The sequence below is a fragment of the Hippoglossus stenolepis genome, chromosome 8, assembly GCF_022539355.2.
Source record: "Hippoglossus stenolepis isolate QCI-W04-F060 chromosome 8, HSTE1.2, whole genome shotgun sequence".
NCBI classification, from domain to species: domain Eukaryota; kingdom Metazoa; phylum Chordata; class Actinopteri; order Pleuronectiformes; family Pleuronectidae; genus Hippoglossus; species Hippoglossus stenolepis.
In genome coordinates this window covers 10,207,699-10,225,817 of record NC_061490.1, presented here as the reverse complement: position 1 = coordinate 10,225,817, position 18,119 = coordinate 10,207,699, and the positions used below count along the sequence as shown (strand labels likewise).

The 18,119-nt window shown below is 41.7% G+C and overlaps 2 protein-coding genes and 1 non-coding gene across 4 annotated transcripts in view; 2 read left to right on the top strand and 1 right to left on the bottom strand.

The window, feature by feature from the left end:
• LOC118114263 (A disintegrin and metalloproteinase with thrombospondin motifs 16) overlaps positions 1–4,371 on the top strand; it is a 59,700-nt gene extending 55,329 nt beyond the window's left edge. The window contains exons 20-24 of the mRNA XM_035164613.2: positions 1,158–1,352; positions 1,485–1,541; positions 1,747–1,950; positions 2,588–2,735; positions 2,855–4,371. Of these exons, the coding sequence (XP_035020504.2) occupies positions 1,158–1,352; positions 1,485–1,541; positions 1,747–1,950; positions 2,588–2,735; positions 2,855–2,970 (720 nt within the window). The 3' untranslated portion in view covers positions 2,971–4,371. The remainder of the gene's footprint in view (positions 1–1,157; positions 1,353–1,484; positions 1,542–1,746; positions 1,951–2,587; positions 2,736–2,854) is intronic.
• A 3,443-nt stretch (positions 4,372–7,814) lies between these two features.
• trnae-cuc lies at positions 7,815–7,886 on the bottom strand. The gene has a single exon. It is a non-coding gene; the product is annotated as a tRNA-Glu (tRNA).
• Positions 7,887–8,367: 481 nt separating this feature from the next.
• ice1 (KIAA0947-like (H. sapiens)) lies at positions 8,368–17,937 on the top strand. 2 transcript variants are annotated; one of them, XM_035164606.2, is made up of 20 exons: positions 8,368–8,585; positions 8,767–8,825; positions 9,680–9,791; positions 9,947–10,023; positions 10,116–10,153; positions 10,275–10,357; positions 10,475–10,551; positions 10,727–10,764; positions 10,912–10,994; positions 11,090–11,126; positions 11,231–11,287; positions 11,415–11,513; positions 11,620–11,990; positions 12,607–15,048; positions 15,222–15,390; positions 15,522–15,682; positions 15,799–15,989; positions 16,138–16,238; positions 16,345–16,443; positions 17,184–17,937. In XM_035164606.2, exons 1-20 carry the CDS (start codon positions 8,496–8,498, stop codon positions 17,378–17,380), a joined length of 4,581 nt encoding a protein of 1,526 aa, XP_035020497.1. In that variant the 5' UTR covers positions 8,368–8,495; the 3' UTR covers positions 17,381–17,937. The 2 variants fall into 2 exon arrangements, with proteins under 2 accessions (XP_035020497.1, XP_035020496.1); XM_035164605.2 differs by having other exon boundaries at positions 12,607–15,078.
• The last annotated feature ends 182 nt before the right edge of the window (positions 17,938–18,119 follow it).

Here is an 18,119-nt window from a genome sequence, read left to right as displayed (position 1 = left end):
ATCATTGGCCTGAGACATGTCTTTCTATGCTTAAGTCATTTAGTAGCCCCATTATGTCAAATCTTGTATTATTTTGACAAATCCTTTCTTGTAGTCGAGTGGAAGTGGAAAGGCTACTTCTGAAAAGATGGCTGCGCTTCAAATATAGTTCAAAATGGATCCCATTTCATCAGTGTTCATTGTCATTATTGTGTTTTTAGTGCTGAATATTACAATTTTCTCCAGCATGGGGCCAAATCAAGTGACAACCCACCGTGATTTATGAACGGCCGTTTTGAAGCCTTGAGTTTTGGCGCCATCTTGTCCAAAACTAACCATATTTTGATGGGGGGTGCTGACCGAGAGCTCAAGGACACTGCACGCCCACCATTACCAATTGGACGGTATACCAGCTGTCAATCACATGGTATCCATACCCTGATGCATACAATGCTTTATTCTCTATTTTACTCTAAATGGGAACATAATTTAGAAAATGAACATTATGCTGTATTGAAGAAGACTTGAAATCCGTGATTGAGATGAGGTGAGTTGAGAGAATACAGGTTTCAGGCACTTTCTGGACCCGGAGTCTAAATCAATTTTCATTTAGGCCGTTTTCAGACGTAAACTCTGGAGAATGTCCACACAATTAGGTCTGGACTTTCCCCGGAGTTTGTCTTTCACATATGAACAGCCTAACTGCAGATTCTCCCCTCAGACGCGCTCACAACAACACAGAACTCTCCGGAGCGGTCAAGTGAGGGGTGGCGCAGCAGGCAGGGGCAGGACGTAACGTATTAATTCTGCTGTGGTTCTGCTGTGTTCTCACATCGGCTCCTCCAGACTCTCTGTAGATTTTATTCCAGGGGACTGGCCAGAGAAACTCGAACATTTCCGTTCTCTAATAGAGCCTCTACGGAGAATGTCAGGAGATTATCCTGATTTCAGTGCATGTCTGAAAGCAGCTTTGAGCCAAATGTGTGAATGTTATTAAATGGGTCAGTGGAGATTTAATTTGTCTATTGAACTTCCCTTCTGCCTCAGTCAAATTGTTCCTTTTGATTTCTTAATTTTTTGGGAATTAATAATTGTAAATAATATTGTCATGCACAGTCAGGGCAGTAAAGGCTTAAATAATCAGTATCATCTTTACCGTGGTTCTCTTTATTCTGCAGTGTTCTCGTAAGTGTGGCAATGGCCTGAGGAAGAGGACAGTGCTGTGCACGAGCACCAACCCAGGAGTCCAGACACACACACTGCCAGACAGTGTGTGCGCAGGCCTGCCAAAACCTGCCGGTCAAGAATCCTGCTTCATTAAACGCTGCCAGAAACAACGAAAGGTCCAGTGGTTTGTCTCCACATGGCAAGAGGTAATTCCCTACAGCAGTTGTAAAGACGGGTGAAAAAATATGGAATTAAAATGAATAAAGCAGCAGTTATGGAGTATGACATTTTTTGGATATAAGTTCTCTTTCTCAATTCTTTCTTTATTCTCTTTTCAGTGTTCAGTAACGTGTGGTCGTGGCTATCAGACACGCTTCATCAAATGTGCAGAGAAGGTCTGTATCAAAATCTATTAGTTATATTGTTATGTTGTATATTGTTTTCAGTTTTGCACTTTACTTTTTCTTTTAATACATAAATGCAGTGCTATCATTTTTAATGCAAAGAATGGCTTTCCTGTGGGTGTCATGTTATACATACATATATATATATATATATATCTTGATGCTTACGTGAATATTTTTTGTTTCCATGATAAAGGACACTGCAGGAAAATACAGAGAGCTCGCTGCCAAGAAGTGTCACCACGTCCCCAAGCCAACAGTCGAGCTCCAGAAGGCCTGCATCCTGTCTGACTGCCCCGTCCGCACGACACCTCCAGTCCACAGGTGGAACACGCATCATCGCACCCATCCACCTCAACCTCCGCCGCGACCAGACTGGCACTCATCTCCCTGGACACAGGTAAGTTACTTTGGAGTGGGATGAGCGGGAAAAAACATATCAATTAGAGTTTTGAGCCTGGAACATCGCCGACCAGCTACAAGATAGAAATTAGCCATAAAACATTTGATTCAGAGCAAAATAAATGTTGGAAAATGGGGAAAAAGTTACAATACTGTGCACATTATTATTTTAAGAGTGAAGGAACTACGCATTCCATAAAGCATTGCTAATGATCCCTTTCCAAAGACTTCCAGTGCGCTCCCTCTTGAATTTAACCTTGTTATTAATATAGTTTTGCAATATACTGCAGTTTGTATCTTGTATGTATGTATAGAGCGTTTCATATCGTGCATAGTGTAGTAACCTAGTGTAATAACGCTCAACGATCCACTCGATACCGATATGATTTTCGCAGTTTTGGTAAACATTTCCATGTATTAATATTATTAATATCCAATATTATGGCTGATAATCAAAATCTCTATTCAGTCCTGGGGTCTCTTGAAAGGCGCTATATAAATTCAAGCTATTATTTTATTATTATTCAGAAAATGAATGATTTTTACATCAGGAGCCAAAGTTGAACTTTATAGAGGAGCCATTTAATGTTTATCATCAAATTCACCTACATGATTTGTGTCTTTGTTTACTGCAGTGCACAGTGACGTGTGGAGGGGGGGTGCAGGCCCGGACAGTCCAGTGTCTGGCTCAGGGGAAGCCCTCCTCTGGCTGTGCACTCCATCTCAAACCCTCCATGTCTCAGGCCTGCAACACCAACTTCTGCCCTCAACCTGAGAAGAAAGGTACTGAAGCTCTTGCATGATGTATTTTTGATGCTCGAAGACAAACTGAGATTGTTCTTCTTGGAATTTATAGCATGAAAACACTTCCACAAGCATTTTTCTCTTTTTTTTTCTCACAGACCTTGCGTGCAGGGATTACTTCAGCTGGTGTTACCTGGTGCCCCAGCATGGAGTCTGCAACCACAAGTTCTATGGCAAGCAGTGCTGCCAGTCCTGTTCAAATTCAAACCTATAATCACATGAACTGAGTCTGTCTGTGTCCGCCACAGATAGGTAGTTAGACAAAAGACTATATTTGATGTCCATGCTTGAAAAGACCGTTTTTTAGTTTTTTCTTTTGCTTTAAGCGTGTGGCGAGCACTGAAAAACAAAATGACATTTCAATGGAAGTGCAAGAGAGTTGCAGTGCCCTCTCCTCTCCCTGCGATGCCGGCCATCTGGATAGAAGAACTTGATGCTGACAGCACTACACAGGAATGTGATCAGGACAGTACAAATAAAGGAGAGAATTATGAGGAGGAACTCGCAAAATGGGAATCTTGATTAAAGTGAATAGGACTGACATGTCCAAAAGAAACTGAAAACCTGACAAATCCCAGCTTTGTTTATATATACCGTATGTAATAGAACAGATCTGTACCCAGGACACCCAACATCTCCCAGGCAACCGAGGTCCAGTGATGGCAGACCAACAGAGAAAAGTGGTGGACGCCGTTTCAAGCGCTGCCACGCGACAACACGTGATACGCCCTGGAGCGCACTGCGATTCTTGACAATTTGGAAATCTAGGATCTGATAATGAAAAGGGATGTTTCAAAGAAACGAGTAAGAAAACATAGTTTTACTGTAAGGCTTGATAAAAAACAGGCTGGGAACAGTCAGAGGGGGCTTCCTTAATAACTGGACAATAGCAGAATGCTCTTTGTTGGCGTATAAAAGAAAAAAAGTAAATGTATGATACATGAGAGAAGTATTCTGCGATGGGTCTTGGTTGTGTGAACTGGCTTTCGTACTCAGTGGTGCTACAACGTTGTCTTTTGTCACCAAATCAATGTGAAATCCTCAAGAAGAACAACTGAGCTGTGTGACCCATGTACAGTGTTGTTTGTTTTATTTATTGGCTTTACGATACAGCGTTGCTGGAAGACTGTATTAATAAGCAGTATAAATACGTCCTTTTATTACTCTACCCTATTACCCTTATATTTTGTATTATGTTTCATAGGATTTCATGCTGACAAACTGCACCTTTTTTTTTACACAAAACATTAATTTTATTTTTTGAAGAAAAACATCTGTGATGTCAAAATCTCAATCATCAACGTCACCATTATTATGATTATTGATCACTAACAATAGCTGGTTATTGGAAATCTTTATCAATAACAAAAAAGTAGCTGTTTGAAAAGGCACGGCTCCTTTTTTTTTACATTACACTGTTCAACATTATTACTCGAAGCAGTCGTGTGTCACATGCATTGACATGGCACAAAAATAATGCATTACAGATTGATTATGGACAAAAGCACTGACAGATGATGGCTAATACTTTTTCAATGTGAGTTTTTACAATGTAAATGGGACAATAAAGAAATGTGTGTCATGTCAGCCTCTCAGCTGTAGCATGCAGTCGTCAGTCTGGTTGAATTTCTTGTCTTTTTTTCTGTTCTTTTATTTTCAAATAAAGATGAAAATAAATAAAACAAATACGCGAAACATACAAAATATACAAATAAAAAACATTAAAGGAAACAAAATCCTTACCCACCCCATCCTCTGGATCCAGGCCACTGACCCCTTCACAGCATCACCGCAAAATGTCCTCGAGATTCATTAAAAGTGAATGCCAAGCCTCTAAAGCGGATTCCTTCAGTCCATGGACTCAAGCAGTCGACGGCCCCAAGTGCGCAACGCACAAGACACGAAAAGAGAGGGGAGTCTGGAGGCTTTCAGCACATGGCAACCATTTTTTTCTCTGCTGTAAACCCAACTATTAGAGCACATTTCTTAGCTGTGGCCCAAATTGGATAGGTCAGAACTTTCGGGGTCAGCAGTTATTTTTTATTGAGAAAGGACACGATCACACATACGTGAAGCAAACATCACAGGTCAAAGTTCATCAGAGCTGAAAAATGTTTGAATCGCCTCCTTGAGACTGTAAGTGAACATAAGTATAGAAATATTTGAGTATGTGTGACTTGGCCCTTAAGCTTCTGAGGCTTCAGATATGCTTTGTATAAAAGAATGTAATGCATTTGCTGGTGGTCTGGGTTTTTATACACTAACCATAATTTAACCCAAACTTCGTCCCAATCAAACACTGGTCTCACATCTGGGAAATCTGTCCTCCACAGAGTGTCTAATGCCAGTGGTCTGTGAGAGTGGTTGTGTGGTTGCCTGGTGTATCTGGATGAAGTTGATGAGCATGGCTCATTAAAAACCAAAGTTTCAGACTCAGACAAATTATAGGCTCTCAGGCCAAAGGACAAAAGTGTCTAGTCGAATCATAATGTGCTGAAACTTAAAAGACAAAACTTAAAAGAGGAGGAAGAAAAAATCTGGCTATTGAAACTACTTTCTGGAGCCGAATGCTAAGATCTAATATTCAGTGTGCAAGCACCTAAGCAAGCGCCCTGGCTATAGAAGTAATGCCAATGTGGTATTATCCATTTCAACACCTATGACATACTGTGTCTGGGCTTAGCTCTGAGTCATTTCTCGACAAGGCGAGGAGACACTGATGCCCCAAAACAAAATCACCATTGTCATAATCCCTGGGGCACAGGCCTCAGGCTCTTGGAAGGAGAGGGAGCGAGGGAGGAGAGAGGAGAGAGCAGAGGAAGAAAAGGGAGAAGGCACATGTGTGTTTGGTGCTGTCATAGAAAAATGCTGTGAGAAATACAGCGGGTGAGCCAGAGGGAGAGGTGGGTACAGGGAGAAAAGGGGGTTTTCCTCCATGTCAACGAGCTCTCTGTAGTTGATTCAAAGCTGGTCAGCTGTGTGCACCGCATCACTGGGGGAATGTAGGCCAGGAGAGCAGTGGGTGTTTGTCTGCACCACGTTCAGAGATCTGAAATCCTGTTTTACCACACAATGCCAGTTTGCTGACACACATCCACACACAGACACACACACACGTACTGCATCAGATTACTCTAACCCCGCCACGTTTCTATGGAATGCACAATCAGCCACTTTGCACCCCGGTCAAGTTAAAACTCAATCTAGAGAAGAGAAGAGCACACATAGGACTACACACATTATTAAACAATTCCCAATTTATGCTGCAGAACAGTTATGTTAATGAGGAATGAATAATGTTACTATGCAAAATGATAATAATTATTAACCACTTACACAACTACAAAATCCACAACATGAATTTAAAAGCCACAACACACCTACAAAAGCCACAACACGAATGCACAAGTGACATTACAACATCAAAACCCACAACATGACAACACAACCACATTGGATCCTGTTGTGGCTTTTGCAGTTGTGTTGTCACTTTTGTGTTTTCAGTTAATACCTGTGCGCGACGTCCCGGCCACCGTGCACATATGTTACAACATGTCTGGAGTTTGCCTTTCCTCCTACAGTCCGAACGGTTCACACAGCTTTGTGTCGCTGCAGGTGTGACTCTAAATGTGTTTACCCGTCAGTTTTAACCCTGCAACGACCAGAGACCAGTTTGCATATGAGACTCGCTCATCAAAAACAAACATGCACTGCGTCGGCTGCCAATTTATTTCCACCTCACTCCGTATTATTTGTTACGGACACTTCACAAGAGGAAATGGAATAAGAGAGGATGAATGAATTATTGTTTATACAAAGATAAAGATCCGAGATTTGGCTTCCTGCAGATAAGAGAGGTGATCAAGACCAATCCTGCAACATGCAGAGCGGTACCTACCCCATGTCAGGTAACAGAGGAGATTAACTGTCAGGGGGAGACAGGAAGAGAGGAGGGCACGGTCAACACTCCCCTTTCCACTCTATAGAAACTGTGCTATCTCTGACTGCATCTGTTTGGAGAGAGTGGGCTCTTTAGCCTCGAGGCTGCGCTCCGAAGGTTCATCTGAAGTTACAGGGTTATTACCTTTCCATCAAGGATAAACCTGCAGCGTATGTCCCAGCACCTTTTGTTGCTTCCTCTCTGCTATTGGACGACCTGCTGCCACAGTAATTATGCCGACCATTGTGGAGCACGACAAACTGGGACAGCCGCTCCAAACCAGGGAAACAACAACCTCTCACACAGGAACACAATACTGAGGGTTTGCATGGCTCAGTGTAAAATGCTGACAGGCAGCGTGGATGTTCAACAGTGGTGGAGATGAGACATTGAACTACACACTGTTGTCTCAAAGTTCATGTGTTTTTTGTAGAAACTCAAATTCTGTTTCTGGACCTTGGCCTCCCAAATGATAAACCAAGCCATTCAGTGGAATAGCAAAGCTTAGTGTGTGTGTGAGTGTGAGCTCATGTCTATCTATATATATGAGGGCCGATTTTGGTTCAATACCATCATTGTGAGGACTTTTTTAAGTTTTGAGGATATTTTAGCTCGCCCTCGTTAAGATTTAGGGTTAGGGTTAGAATTAGGTTAAGGTTAAGATTAGGGTAAGGGGCTAGGGAATCCATTATGTCAATTAGTGTCCTCCCAACTATGGAGAGATGTGTGTGTGCGTGCGTGTGTGCGTGTGTGTGTGTGTGTGTGTGAGAGTGTGACAGAGAAAGAGAGAAACAGAGATCTAGAGACTGGATAAGAACACAGTTATCTGAACAACAGCACCCTCTGTTGGATACATATGAAAATGAAAACTCACAAAGTACACACAGACTAAAACAGTACAACCGTGGACTACTTGCAATAACTCAACTATAATTATAATAATAATAATACCACTAAACCAGGTTACAAAGTTTACAAAATACATGGTAATAAAAATAAGACTAAACTAAAATAAATAGGAAAACGTGAAGAAAATATTAAAAGCAAACCTGTTAAAAAGAGCTGGTAGGTTCAAAGTGGATGAGTTGTTGGTGACATCTTAAAGATTCAAAAGTGAGTTCCCTGACCGGGAATCGAACCCGGGCCGCGGCGGTGAGAGCGCCGAATCCTAACCACTAGACCACCAGGGACTGTTACTGTTAGTCAGAAGTCAAATCGAGAAAATAAGTGACGATTTTACCGGTTTTAACCCGGTTTGTACATGTTAACTTGAAGATGCATGGATATGTCCTTTCACCAGAGATTATCCTGAGCTCAACCAGTTCCCTCTGATGGGAAAACACAAAGTTTCGAACTACATTGTCAGCCATTCAGAATACACCCTGTCTAAACCAGAGGGTTACACTGCCCCCTTTCGGCCGGTGAACGCTGGTAACGCCCCCCCCCAAACCAAAATGAATCGCCTGAAGTAAAAGGGAGGAATGACATAAAATATCATCGTTTGGTCAAAAATAAAATTAAAATATACAATTTAACACTTGTTACGCTGACAAACAATCGAGTGCATGCTGTAATTTCAACGTGGTTACGATTCAATGGGAAATGTGCAAGTCTTTCTTCACCGGCATTTCACGAAGCCGCCCCTGTGGGGTCCTCGCGCGGGTCCTTCGTCAACGTGGGTGACGCGAAAATGTGAAGTTGTTTTGAAGCTGTGTGGATTTAGCGGTATGGGGCCATGGTCGTTCTATTGAAGACGAAAGAGAAAAGGAACTGAGAATAACAGAGGAACGTGTGTTACCATGATGCCCGGGGACAGTCTGTCTAAAACGGTGGCCATAGCTGCGGACGCGAAGTTGGGAAACTGTCAGAACTGCTCAGTTCTGCATCAGGTCAGATCATCCTTCTATCAAACATGTAGCAGGTCACTGTGTTATCCCCGAGGGCAGAATACAAACAGCTTCCTGTGGGTTGGACGTGATTTATATGTGTGTGTCGGCTGCAGTGAACGTGTCGGTAATGACGAGCGTCCCTGTTTGTTTTTGTTTTGTTTTGTCCCATCACATGTTACAGAGCCTGACCGAGTATGTGTCCTCCTTCCTGGCACTGAAGCAGAAGATAACTGTCTCAGAGTGAGTATCTCTAAAGACACTAAGTTTTATCGTATTTTGATGATAAGTTGGACACCAGGGTTAGTTTGACGTATACATATATTTTGTTAATATTCAGCGATGAAGGCTATTTGACAGAGTCTGGGTCATGTATTTGTTATCTATGGAAGAGTACCCTACTATTACACTAAAATCTTAGTTAAGTGACTCAACCGGATGACCAGAGCTTTAACTTTATAACAGTATGGCTTGGTTTTTGTGTAAAGATTGTGGTTTCAAACTCTTTATGGGCAGAGAATGACAAACACGTTAAACAGTTAAACAATGTACAGATCTGAGGTAGATCAATAATGTGTCGCACCTTCTCACTGTGATTGCACAATGCTTCAGCATTATATAGATACATAGATGTATCCTTTGTTTTATTGCTATTCATACTTATTCATTTAGTGTTATTGCCCAGCCCTAAGGTATCAACATTTGTTGTGGTTGTCTGTTGACAGATTCAAAAGTCATAAAGATATGAGGAAGTTTCTTCATTTATATGAACTGATCAGTGTTTGTGTTTCCATGGTAAATGATTGAGAGGAAATGTTTAACAAAATAAAATAGAGTTTTTAGAGAAAGAGCCCCCATAGTACTAAGCTATTTATTATCTCAACATCGCCCCTTTATTGGCCTGAGCATCAGTGCAAATGAAAAGTATTACGCTGCAATGTAAAAACCTGGAATCATCCAACAGTATGAGCACACACATAATGTACATGCGACGACATAACTGCATTATGAAGCTGCACACAGACAGACACACTATGTTCTATTATGTTGCATTCAACTGGACTAACACGTTCACGTTGTGAACATGTTTTATGCAGTGACTCTATCAGACTCCAACAACAGCTGGAGGAGCTGCAGATCAGATTGGTTACACTGGAGAAAAAGACTGTTGATTATGAATCTATGCAAGCTGAGCTGGAAGAAAAGAAGGTATGTCATTTCTCTGTAAGATCCCACTAAAGGAATGGCAAGAATATGTCTGTCTCTTTATATTAGTACTGCCACACAAATTCTGTCCATCACTGAATAAATAGAATTTCATTTTTTTCCCATCAATCTAATATTCACACTGTTGATTTTTATAGCGTGCTCTTGTGGCCTATGGACAGATTTCTGAAGAGATGGAAAAACTGAAGCAGGAAAACAGCAAAACAGTAGCAGAGTAAGAGGCGGTGCCAGTCAGTACCATAACAGTGCAGATCATGGTTATGTCTTTCTTGTAAAATGATTACTATTACATTTTGTATCCTTCAGAAACAAGAAGCTTGAAGAGCAGCTAAAGGAAGAGAAAGGTACTTTGCAGTCACATCCTGTCACTTAAATCCAGCAAAGCATTGTACTGTTTGTAAATTAACTTTTTGTTTTATAATTTCTTTAATATCAAATGTGCTGATTTGTCCTCCAAACTTGTAGAACTGACAGAAACACAGTCACTTGAGAATGCACAGCTGAAGAGGGGAAAGGCCGAAGTAGAAAATGATCTATTAAAAACACAGGTAAGCATTAATAATTTGACCAGGTCCATTTATATGACTTTAATATAATCTCATTACCGACCCCGAATACTAGACTGAAATATAATCTCTGCATCTTTTATCTTTTCCCCTCGTCAGACGTCTTTGAAGAAATCTCAGGCGCGAGCAGATCAAGTTGAAAATCTGACAGAGGAGAATATCAAGATAACAAGCATGTGAGAGCTCAGTCTTATAATATATGTGTGGTTTCTTAAATTTGAATGAGATATAAATTATTTTCAGGTCATTCTCTCCTTTACGCTTCTTTTAAATATTAAGTGAAATATTCGTAATTATGAACAGATTATGAAAAATATTTCAGTGTGATTTTTTTCTTTTTTCCATCAACAGAAAGGATAACCTTGAAAATAACGTTAAACTGCTTGAAGGTTGGTATAAAAAAATGATTGTCACACAACTCAAATCATATTTTTTTCATAAGAATGTCTTGAATTGAACTGCAGTGACAAAAAGACAATGCTTGTTTGGTGGTTTGGCTTCTCATATATTTATACATGTATTTGTTCTTATTTCAGACTCAGTTTGCAAACAGAATCATCAAATATCCCAACTCACCAAAAAGAAGATCCTGCTGGAGACAAATATTGATGATCTCCAGGTGCAGTGATGAACTTTGGATGGCAAATTATTGGAAACATTGTTTTTAAGGATATTGAACTGACCATTTCTTTATGTATCTCAATTAAATTGTAGGCGAGACTGTTGAAACTGGAAAGAGAAAGGAGTAAAGGTAAAAAAAAAATACTAATACAATTTCCATGTTTCTTTATCATAAAGGAATCAAGGATACATAATCTATTTCATTTGATTAACACCATAATTATTTCTCAACAGACTATAGGAGCACATCAACACAAGCAAATCCCCCAGAGGAGCATAAAGTTGACAAAGGTGTGCTTTTGGCTTTACTTATTATTTATGACATTAGTTGATGAGCTAACCACTTGCAGTGAGCCCAAAGGCAGATTGTCATCATTTTCACTTTTGCATTGTGTGAATGTTTGTGTGTGTTTTCCAGAAAAAGTCCTGATGCTGCTCGAAAATTTGTGGGCATGTGTGGAACCTCAACAGCAGCACTCACAAAATCAGTTGCACTTAACTGGTGACACATCATTAAGTAAGTGGCTCTGGTGTAGTTTTTAATTGGCAACAGTGACTTCTGAGTTTTTTTCATTTCACCCAAAGAATGCTTTCAATCCTCTATTTTTTTATTGTAATTTCAGAGTCCTGCTTCAACTCCAAGCAGGTTGGACCCTCGACTCCACAACGCAGGGTGAACTCTCATCCGAGTTTCATGTCTCAGTCCACCTCTGACAACAACGTGGGATCTCACTGTCACACAATGCAGACAAAACCCTCCTACACACAGTTAAAAGCTTCTCCTCAGGCACAGAAAACCATCAAGCACCAAGTGTCTCCTCAGCGCTCGAGTGGCAAGAAGCAAAGAGACTCTCCCAAAAAGAGCAAGCGATTGTCCAAGGGAAACAAAACTGAGGAGTCTTCTTCGGACAAAGGCAGCTCCAGAGTTTCTGTTGAGGAGATCATGGAGATGTTAAAACCGATGCCTAGCTGCCTATCACCAATATTAGACATGGTGAGGATTCGCTTCATATTTCATGTGAATGTTTTGCTTTCCCTGTAAAAATCCATAAATTAATTTGTATCTACACTATTATACATGGCAATGACTCTTTGAATCACAATAACTGAATCAATCATTAAAATAAAACGAAAAGTCAGAAGATATAATCCAAACTAAAATAGCACTTAGCAGAGCGCATACCTCCACCAAGGCCAAAAAATGAATCCGCATCCGCACAAAAATCGATTAAGTTGTTAACAGCAGCGCAATCTTGCTAAACAAACAGGCATGGGTGGAAACATAATCTCCATGGCGGAGGTAAATAACTTTCCAAAATGTCTACTTGTATCAGCTAATGGTTCCAATCACTTTTTTAATTTTTTAAGAATTAACAACTTAAGTGGTTGCACATTATGTCAAACAAGCTGAAATTGAATTATGGTCCATTGAGAGACATAAGCCCATGAAAACCTGCTCAGTTGCTTTCGTGAACAATCCTTTAATTTACAATCCTAAAAAGTACATATTTTAATCATTTTAGTTGAGCACGGGTCTTGTTAACTTTGCCATCCACATGCAATAGTGGACATGAGTCACGAAATTACATCCTTGTCTTGTTTTCTTTCAGGATAAAGAGATGGAGTCTATGGAGACGGATGACGGAGAAAAGGGAAACCATCCCAGACCCTCTGATGACTCTGCCGCTCTACAACAAGAGGCGTCCATACTCACAACATCAGTGTCCGGCCACTGTCCCAACCTTTGTGCACCACCAGAGGAAGAGGCCGTGGACTTGCCAGTTGTCACAGAACCTGAAGTGGAACACATTTCGGATGAAAGTGACTGCAAAGACTTGGGGCAGAATGAGTTGAACAGTGTCACGGAAATGGAGGATAAAAGCAGTGCAGACGGTGAAGAAATGGATCTTCAGAAAGAAGAGCAGACTGAGCAGGAAGCAGCCACTGTGCCGACGCAGTCAACGTTGTCACCTTCTTTTTCTGCCACACCAGACGATACAGTACTGGTTGAGGTTGTCTCGTCAGCAAGTGAAAATCAACAACCATCCTGCAGCAGAAATCCCTGTCACAACTTTACCACTGACATCAGCGAAACTGAAACTGCTCCAGAAAAGGCAAAGGAGGATCAGTCAGAGACTATTACAATAATGGATGTAGATGTAGACCTTAGTGATGGTACCGGAGCCAAAACTGTCGCTGCTGAAGCTGAAGAGTCACCCAGAGGAACAGATAACACTGTAGTTCCTGGAGATTTGCAGCAGGGTGCTTCCTCAACATTTACCGACTTCGTGAAAGACTCTGAGGTTTCAAACACAGAAAATCTCTTAGATGTTGAGAAAAGTCACGAAGACTCTTGTCTTTTGACACAGAGCCGTCAGGAGGCCTCTGGGGTAAAGCCCCAGGAGATCCAATCTTCCCCTGGCAAACACACAAGCGTGCCAGAAGATGATAACATTTGTACGTCAGGCAGCAGTAACAGCTTCAGTAGTGTCTCAAATGAAATAGTTAAAGAGGGGCTTGAAAACAATGGACCCATTAAACATATTGAGGTAGAAAATAATAATGACGAACAAAAAATCGAAAGAGTTGATACAATTCTTCATTCTTCCCCAGAGTCACACGGCAGCACTAGATGTCAATCACCTCAAGTATGTTCACGGTTAAAGATGGAGGATGCAGACGAGGTTCAAACTGGCCAGAATTCTGACCAAGTAAATGTTGAAACTCCAGAAGAGAACCTTGAAATAGAGACATTGAACAAAGAAATAACGTCTGATCATGAATCTTCCCTTTCTGTTTCCCAAGAGACGTTGAGTGTTGACTGTGAGTCTTTAAAAGAAAACACACATTCTCTGTGCAGGCAGTTGAGTCCCACGTGTCTGATACCCACTGTAAAACTGAAGGTTTTGCAAACTCACTCAAACATTGAAAAGTTGACTGTGGATGATGAGCACGTTTCAACAAACAACACAGCTGTTCCTGATCCGGAGGAGAAAGGTGTGATTGAAACTGCTGCCGTCAAAGACGTCTCTCGGGACAGAATCGTCACACGGAGCACCGCCTCATTAATTCAGAGAGCGGCTGCCACGAATAGGCAGAACAACGGTTTGGAGCAACAAAGTGACCCGGCAGCAGCTTCATCTACATCTACAGATCAACCACAGCAAGGCTTGGGTGAAGTTCGCTCTGAGATGGGCCCCCCACTTCCTCCTCTCCTAACCCCTCTGAGCACACCCACAAAAGCAGGTAAATCCATCAGTCCGCGGCAGGCTATTGGGAAACTCTCATTTCCCTCACCCATGGATAGGCTGGCTTCTCCTATCACCCCTGTTCTGAGCCACAGGACACCCAACAGTCGCCATCTAAGGTCTTCAACCTCAAACAGTCCCCTCCCTTCAAATGAAGTCCCCTCATCGCCGCTTCAGTTCGGCTCTGCCACGCCCAAACACGCCGTGCCGGTACCGGGTCGCCTGCCGATAAAAGCCATGAATTCCTCGCCTTCCTCCTCCAGTCCGTCTCAGGAAAACTCCATTAGATTTCTCGACACCATGTATCCAGAGATGTCGCCCCGCGCCAGAACTCTGAGCATCCTCAGAGGGAACGTTAATCTCAGCATTTGTTCATCGGAGAACGGGACGTTACCCAAGACATCTGAAAATCAGATGTCCGGCTTTAAGACCATCAACTCCACCTCGACGGCCTTCACCAAGGCTGAGATGAGAGGGGAAAAAAGACAGGCCACCAGTTTGCTTGAGCCCAAAAACAGCAAATGGTGCAGGCTTGATAGCCACTCTCCCACCACCAGCCGTATGCAGGTGCCTTCTTGCTCATCAAACAGTGGAGAAGAGAGCGCCTCACCCCAGAGGTTGAAGCTTGAACAGCTCAAAAATCCATCTCAGTCGACGGACAGTGGAGAACCTGCAGAGCAAAATCTGGCTGATGTTTTAAAGAAAATTGAAAAGCAGTGTTTTGATGTATTGCCTGTGATACAGAGCCATATCCACGTTGGTAACCTCCCCAAAAAACCTGTCTTGAGGGATGAAGAGAAGGAGGTCATCTCTGAGATTTGCCACAGCAGCTTGGTTAGTGTGCTGGTTTATTGAGCTCATGTATGAACTCTGTATACGTAAAGACAAATACGTGCTATCAGCTTTCACAGGTGAGAAGAAGTCAGTCGGCTTTCATGTAAAATAAACGTGCATATGTTTTTCTGCTTTCTTTTCAGCTCAAGGCGGATGATGTGATTTCAGCCATCCTGCACAAACTGAAAACTGAGAAGAAGGACCTCAGCACAAACTACATGCAGGCTCTCTGTAGAGTCTACACAGGCATCTGTAGGCAGAAGAGAGACTGGGAGAAGGCTCACATCCTGGCGTACAGCATTCTCACAGAAGGTTAGCAATCACACTGTTTTTAACACAACTTTTTTTCACCTTACCAGCTGTTTACAAAGTCTTTTCCACCTAAAGGTAGAAGATTATGGACTTGGTTGAGTTTTTTTCTTTTTATATCTTCCTCACTGCAGATTTCCCAGATTCTGCCAAGCTGATTTTGTTTATGGTGACGACGTGGCCCAGTCTTCTCTCACACAGCAGCTGTTTGTGCCGGGCCATACACACTGTCACCAAACTGAAAGCACCACAAGAGATTCTCGGCTCACTTTCAGCATTCCTCGGCTGGGAAAAGGTATTTGAAATTTGAGATACTTTCATGGGGTGTCTGCTTGAAGCACTTCCAACCTGTGTGACCATAGTTTGTAGTTAGTGGACCCTCAGACACCTAATCTCCCTGTTTCTCTGCAGAATCCTCCCTGTGAAATCGACCAGCTGATCTCCAGAGTGCTGTCTGATATCCGTTCAGGGTCAGATGTGTCTTTCACCAAACACAGTCGGTACGGGTGGGACCTGGGGACTCAGGCGTGGGAACATGTCTTCACACTGCACCTTCTCTGTACTCACAAGAAGTGGAAGTGGACCTATGGAAATTTATTAGGGTAAGTTTTATTTCTCTGATGTTAAGCTACAGATCTTAATGATATAATCTATGTCAAAATTGTCTTCCATAGCAAATATATAATAATGCAATTTTTCTAAACAAGCAACCCAAGTACCCGAGCTAATCTGTTCATTTTGTTTTGACAGTAAAGAGTTGTGGCCTTTAATGAACACATGGGTGACGCAGCCCAGAGATCAACAAGCACCTGTTTCTGATCTAACTGTCGCCACTGTGCTCCGACTCATAGGTTAGTTATTTTTATTTTATTTACTGGGGTATACAGCATTATCTGAATTGATGAGTAATTTGATGATCACTGGTGAATTTAATTGTCTTTTTGAATATTTAAATAGGATGCCTCTGTCAGCTGGGAATGAAAGAGAGGTGTGTGTCCTCTGTGGTAACTGTCGCCAATGTCATCAACACGTTTGGTCGACATGGACAGAACGAAGGTACGGCAAACGAGAAATGTTGGTGACTGTGTTTACTACAAAGAAAACACAGCCTCTGTTGTGTGCTGAGAGTACTTTTAGTTTTTTAAACAGGCCATATTCAGACCTGGCACCATCCTGAGAGATCTGATCACAAGATGATAGTCTTACTTCCTTGCTCTGTATGCAAACACACGTACGTCAAAATGCTGTTGTCTGAACCAGTCTGACAGTACGTGTGTGTGCATGCATGCGTGCGTTAGCTGAAGCGAGAGCAGAGTCAGGAGGGGCTGAGTGAATCAATGTGTGGACACTGAGAAGAGTACAAATTGGCTTGAATCATTCAAACTGTAGTGGGTCAGAGGACGTCAGCTGAGTAGTTTGTCCTTCGTATGTGGCCCAGGACACATTTGTGTTCACACAGCAAAAATGATGTGGCCGCGTGTGTCCCAAACCACCTCAGAATATGGTCTGATTGATCGGATCTCAGGACGCATCAAGGGTGCATTCATACCTGTACTTAAAGCTGACCACTTGTGATGGGATCACTCTGGGTGAATGTTAATAGCAGTTCTGAGTAGAGTCATGATGTTTCTTTTTCACATGTCATCATACAGATACTTGCCTGACTGCCCTCATCCATGTTAAAGTACACTTGCATGTTGGTATCTCTCAGAATGTATAATGTTTCATTCATCCTGTTGTGAAGAAGCGGCCGACCAGTAGATGAACCATTGCAATCCTATGTCTTCTATCTGCAGGTGTGCCTTGGGAGGTCCAGCTAGCAGCCGTGTACTGCATGTACGAACTGTCGCCCTGCAACCCAAAACAAGCCCTGGACGCTCTCGCAGAGTGGAGAGGAGAGACGACTCAGAACGCCCCCCCTGCTGTCACTAGCTACATTAACCAGTTGGCCTCCATCTGCAGACAGTCAAGAGCTGAGAGAGACACGTGTTAGAGAAAGTAATGTGGACATGCATTCATTTTAAAGACAGGAGAATGAAGACGCCACCATACTTCCATCTATTAATTTTAACTCACTGACTGGCTGCCTCTGATGGAGGTGTTTGGATCGATGAACAGTCACAAATGGGTTTTGTGCCATCTTATATTCAAAGACTTCTTAAACATATTCTGTTTTTGTCTTTTATGTACACTTCTGCACGTGTAGAGTAACTGCTCCAATTTTGTAGTAAATGTTTCCTCCATTTTTAATGACACACATAGAATTTGGTTTTCTATTCTTTTAGCTGTCCACACTCTGTTTCATATGAATTCCTCCCTGTCTATTATACTCAGGTAATGCTCTGAAAATATTGTAAAATGTGTACATTTGTATTCTGACTCAACTGGGTGCTACTGTAAATGTTTCTTCGTTAATTTTTGTGTAAATATAAGGTGCTTTGTACTAATGAAAATATGAAATGTTTTGTACAGTTGAAAGATTCAGAGGTTATTTAAGTCTTTTTTTCTTTTTTTTTCAAATTAAAATTTCCATTTATTGAGACAAAACAATTATTTTTCTGCACTCTCTCTTCGACTGCTTCTGTCGAATCTGCATCTATCAGCTTATCGAGAATTATAGATTTATATAGTTTCACTGCTGGAAATAAAACCAACTGCTGTTAAATTGACTTTTAGACACATAGGAATTTTAAAAGAAATGTGATAAGTGATCCAGCCAAATGACTAATCTC

Excerpts from the sequence above, each read along its gene's own strand:
- ice1 (XM_035164605.2), top strand. The coding sequence starts at position 8,496 with ATGATGCCCGGGGACAGTCTGTCTAAAACGGTGGCCATAGCTGCGGAC. Across the intron at positions 10,154-10,274 it reads GCAGCTAAAGGAAGAGAAAG|AACTGACAGAAACACAGTCA; the intron begins GTACTTTGCAGT and ends CCAAACTTGTAG. Across the intron at positions 16,444-17,183 it reads TCGACATGGACAGAACGAAG|GTGTGCCTTGGGAGGTCCAG; the intron begins GTACGGCAAACG and ends TTCTATCTGCAG.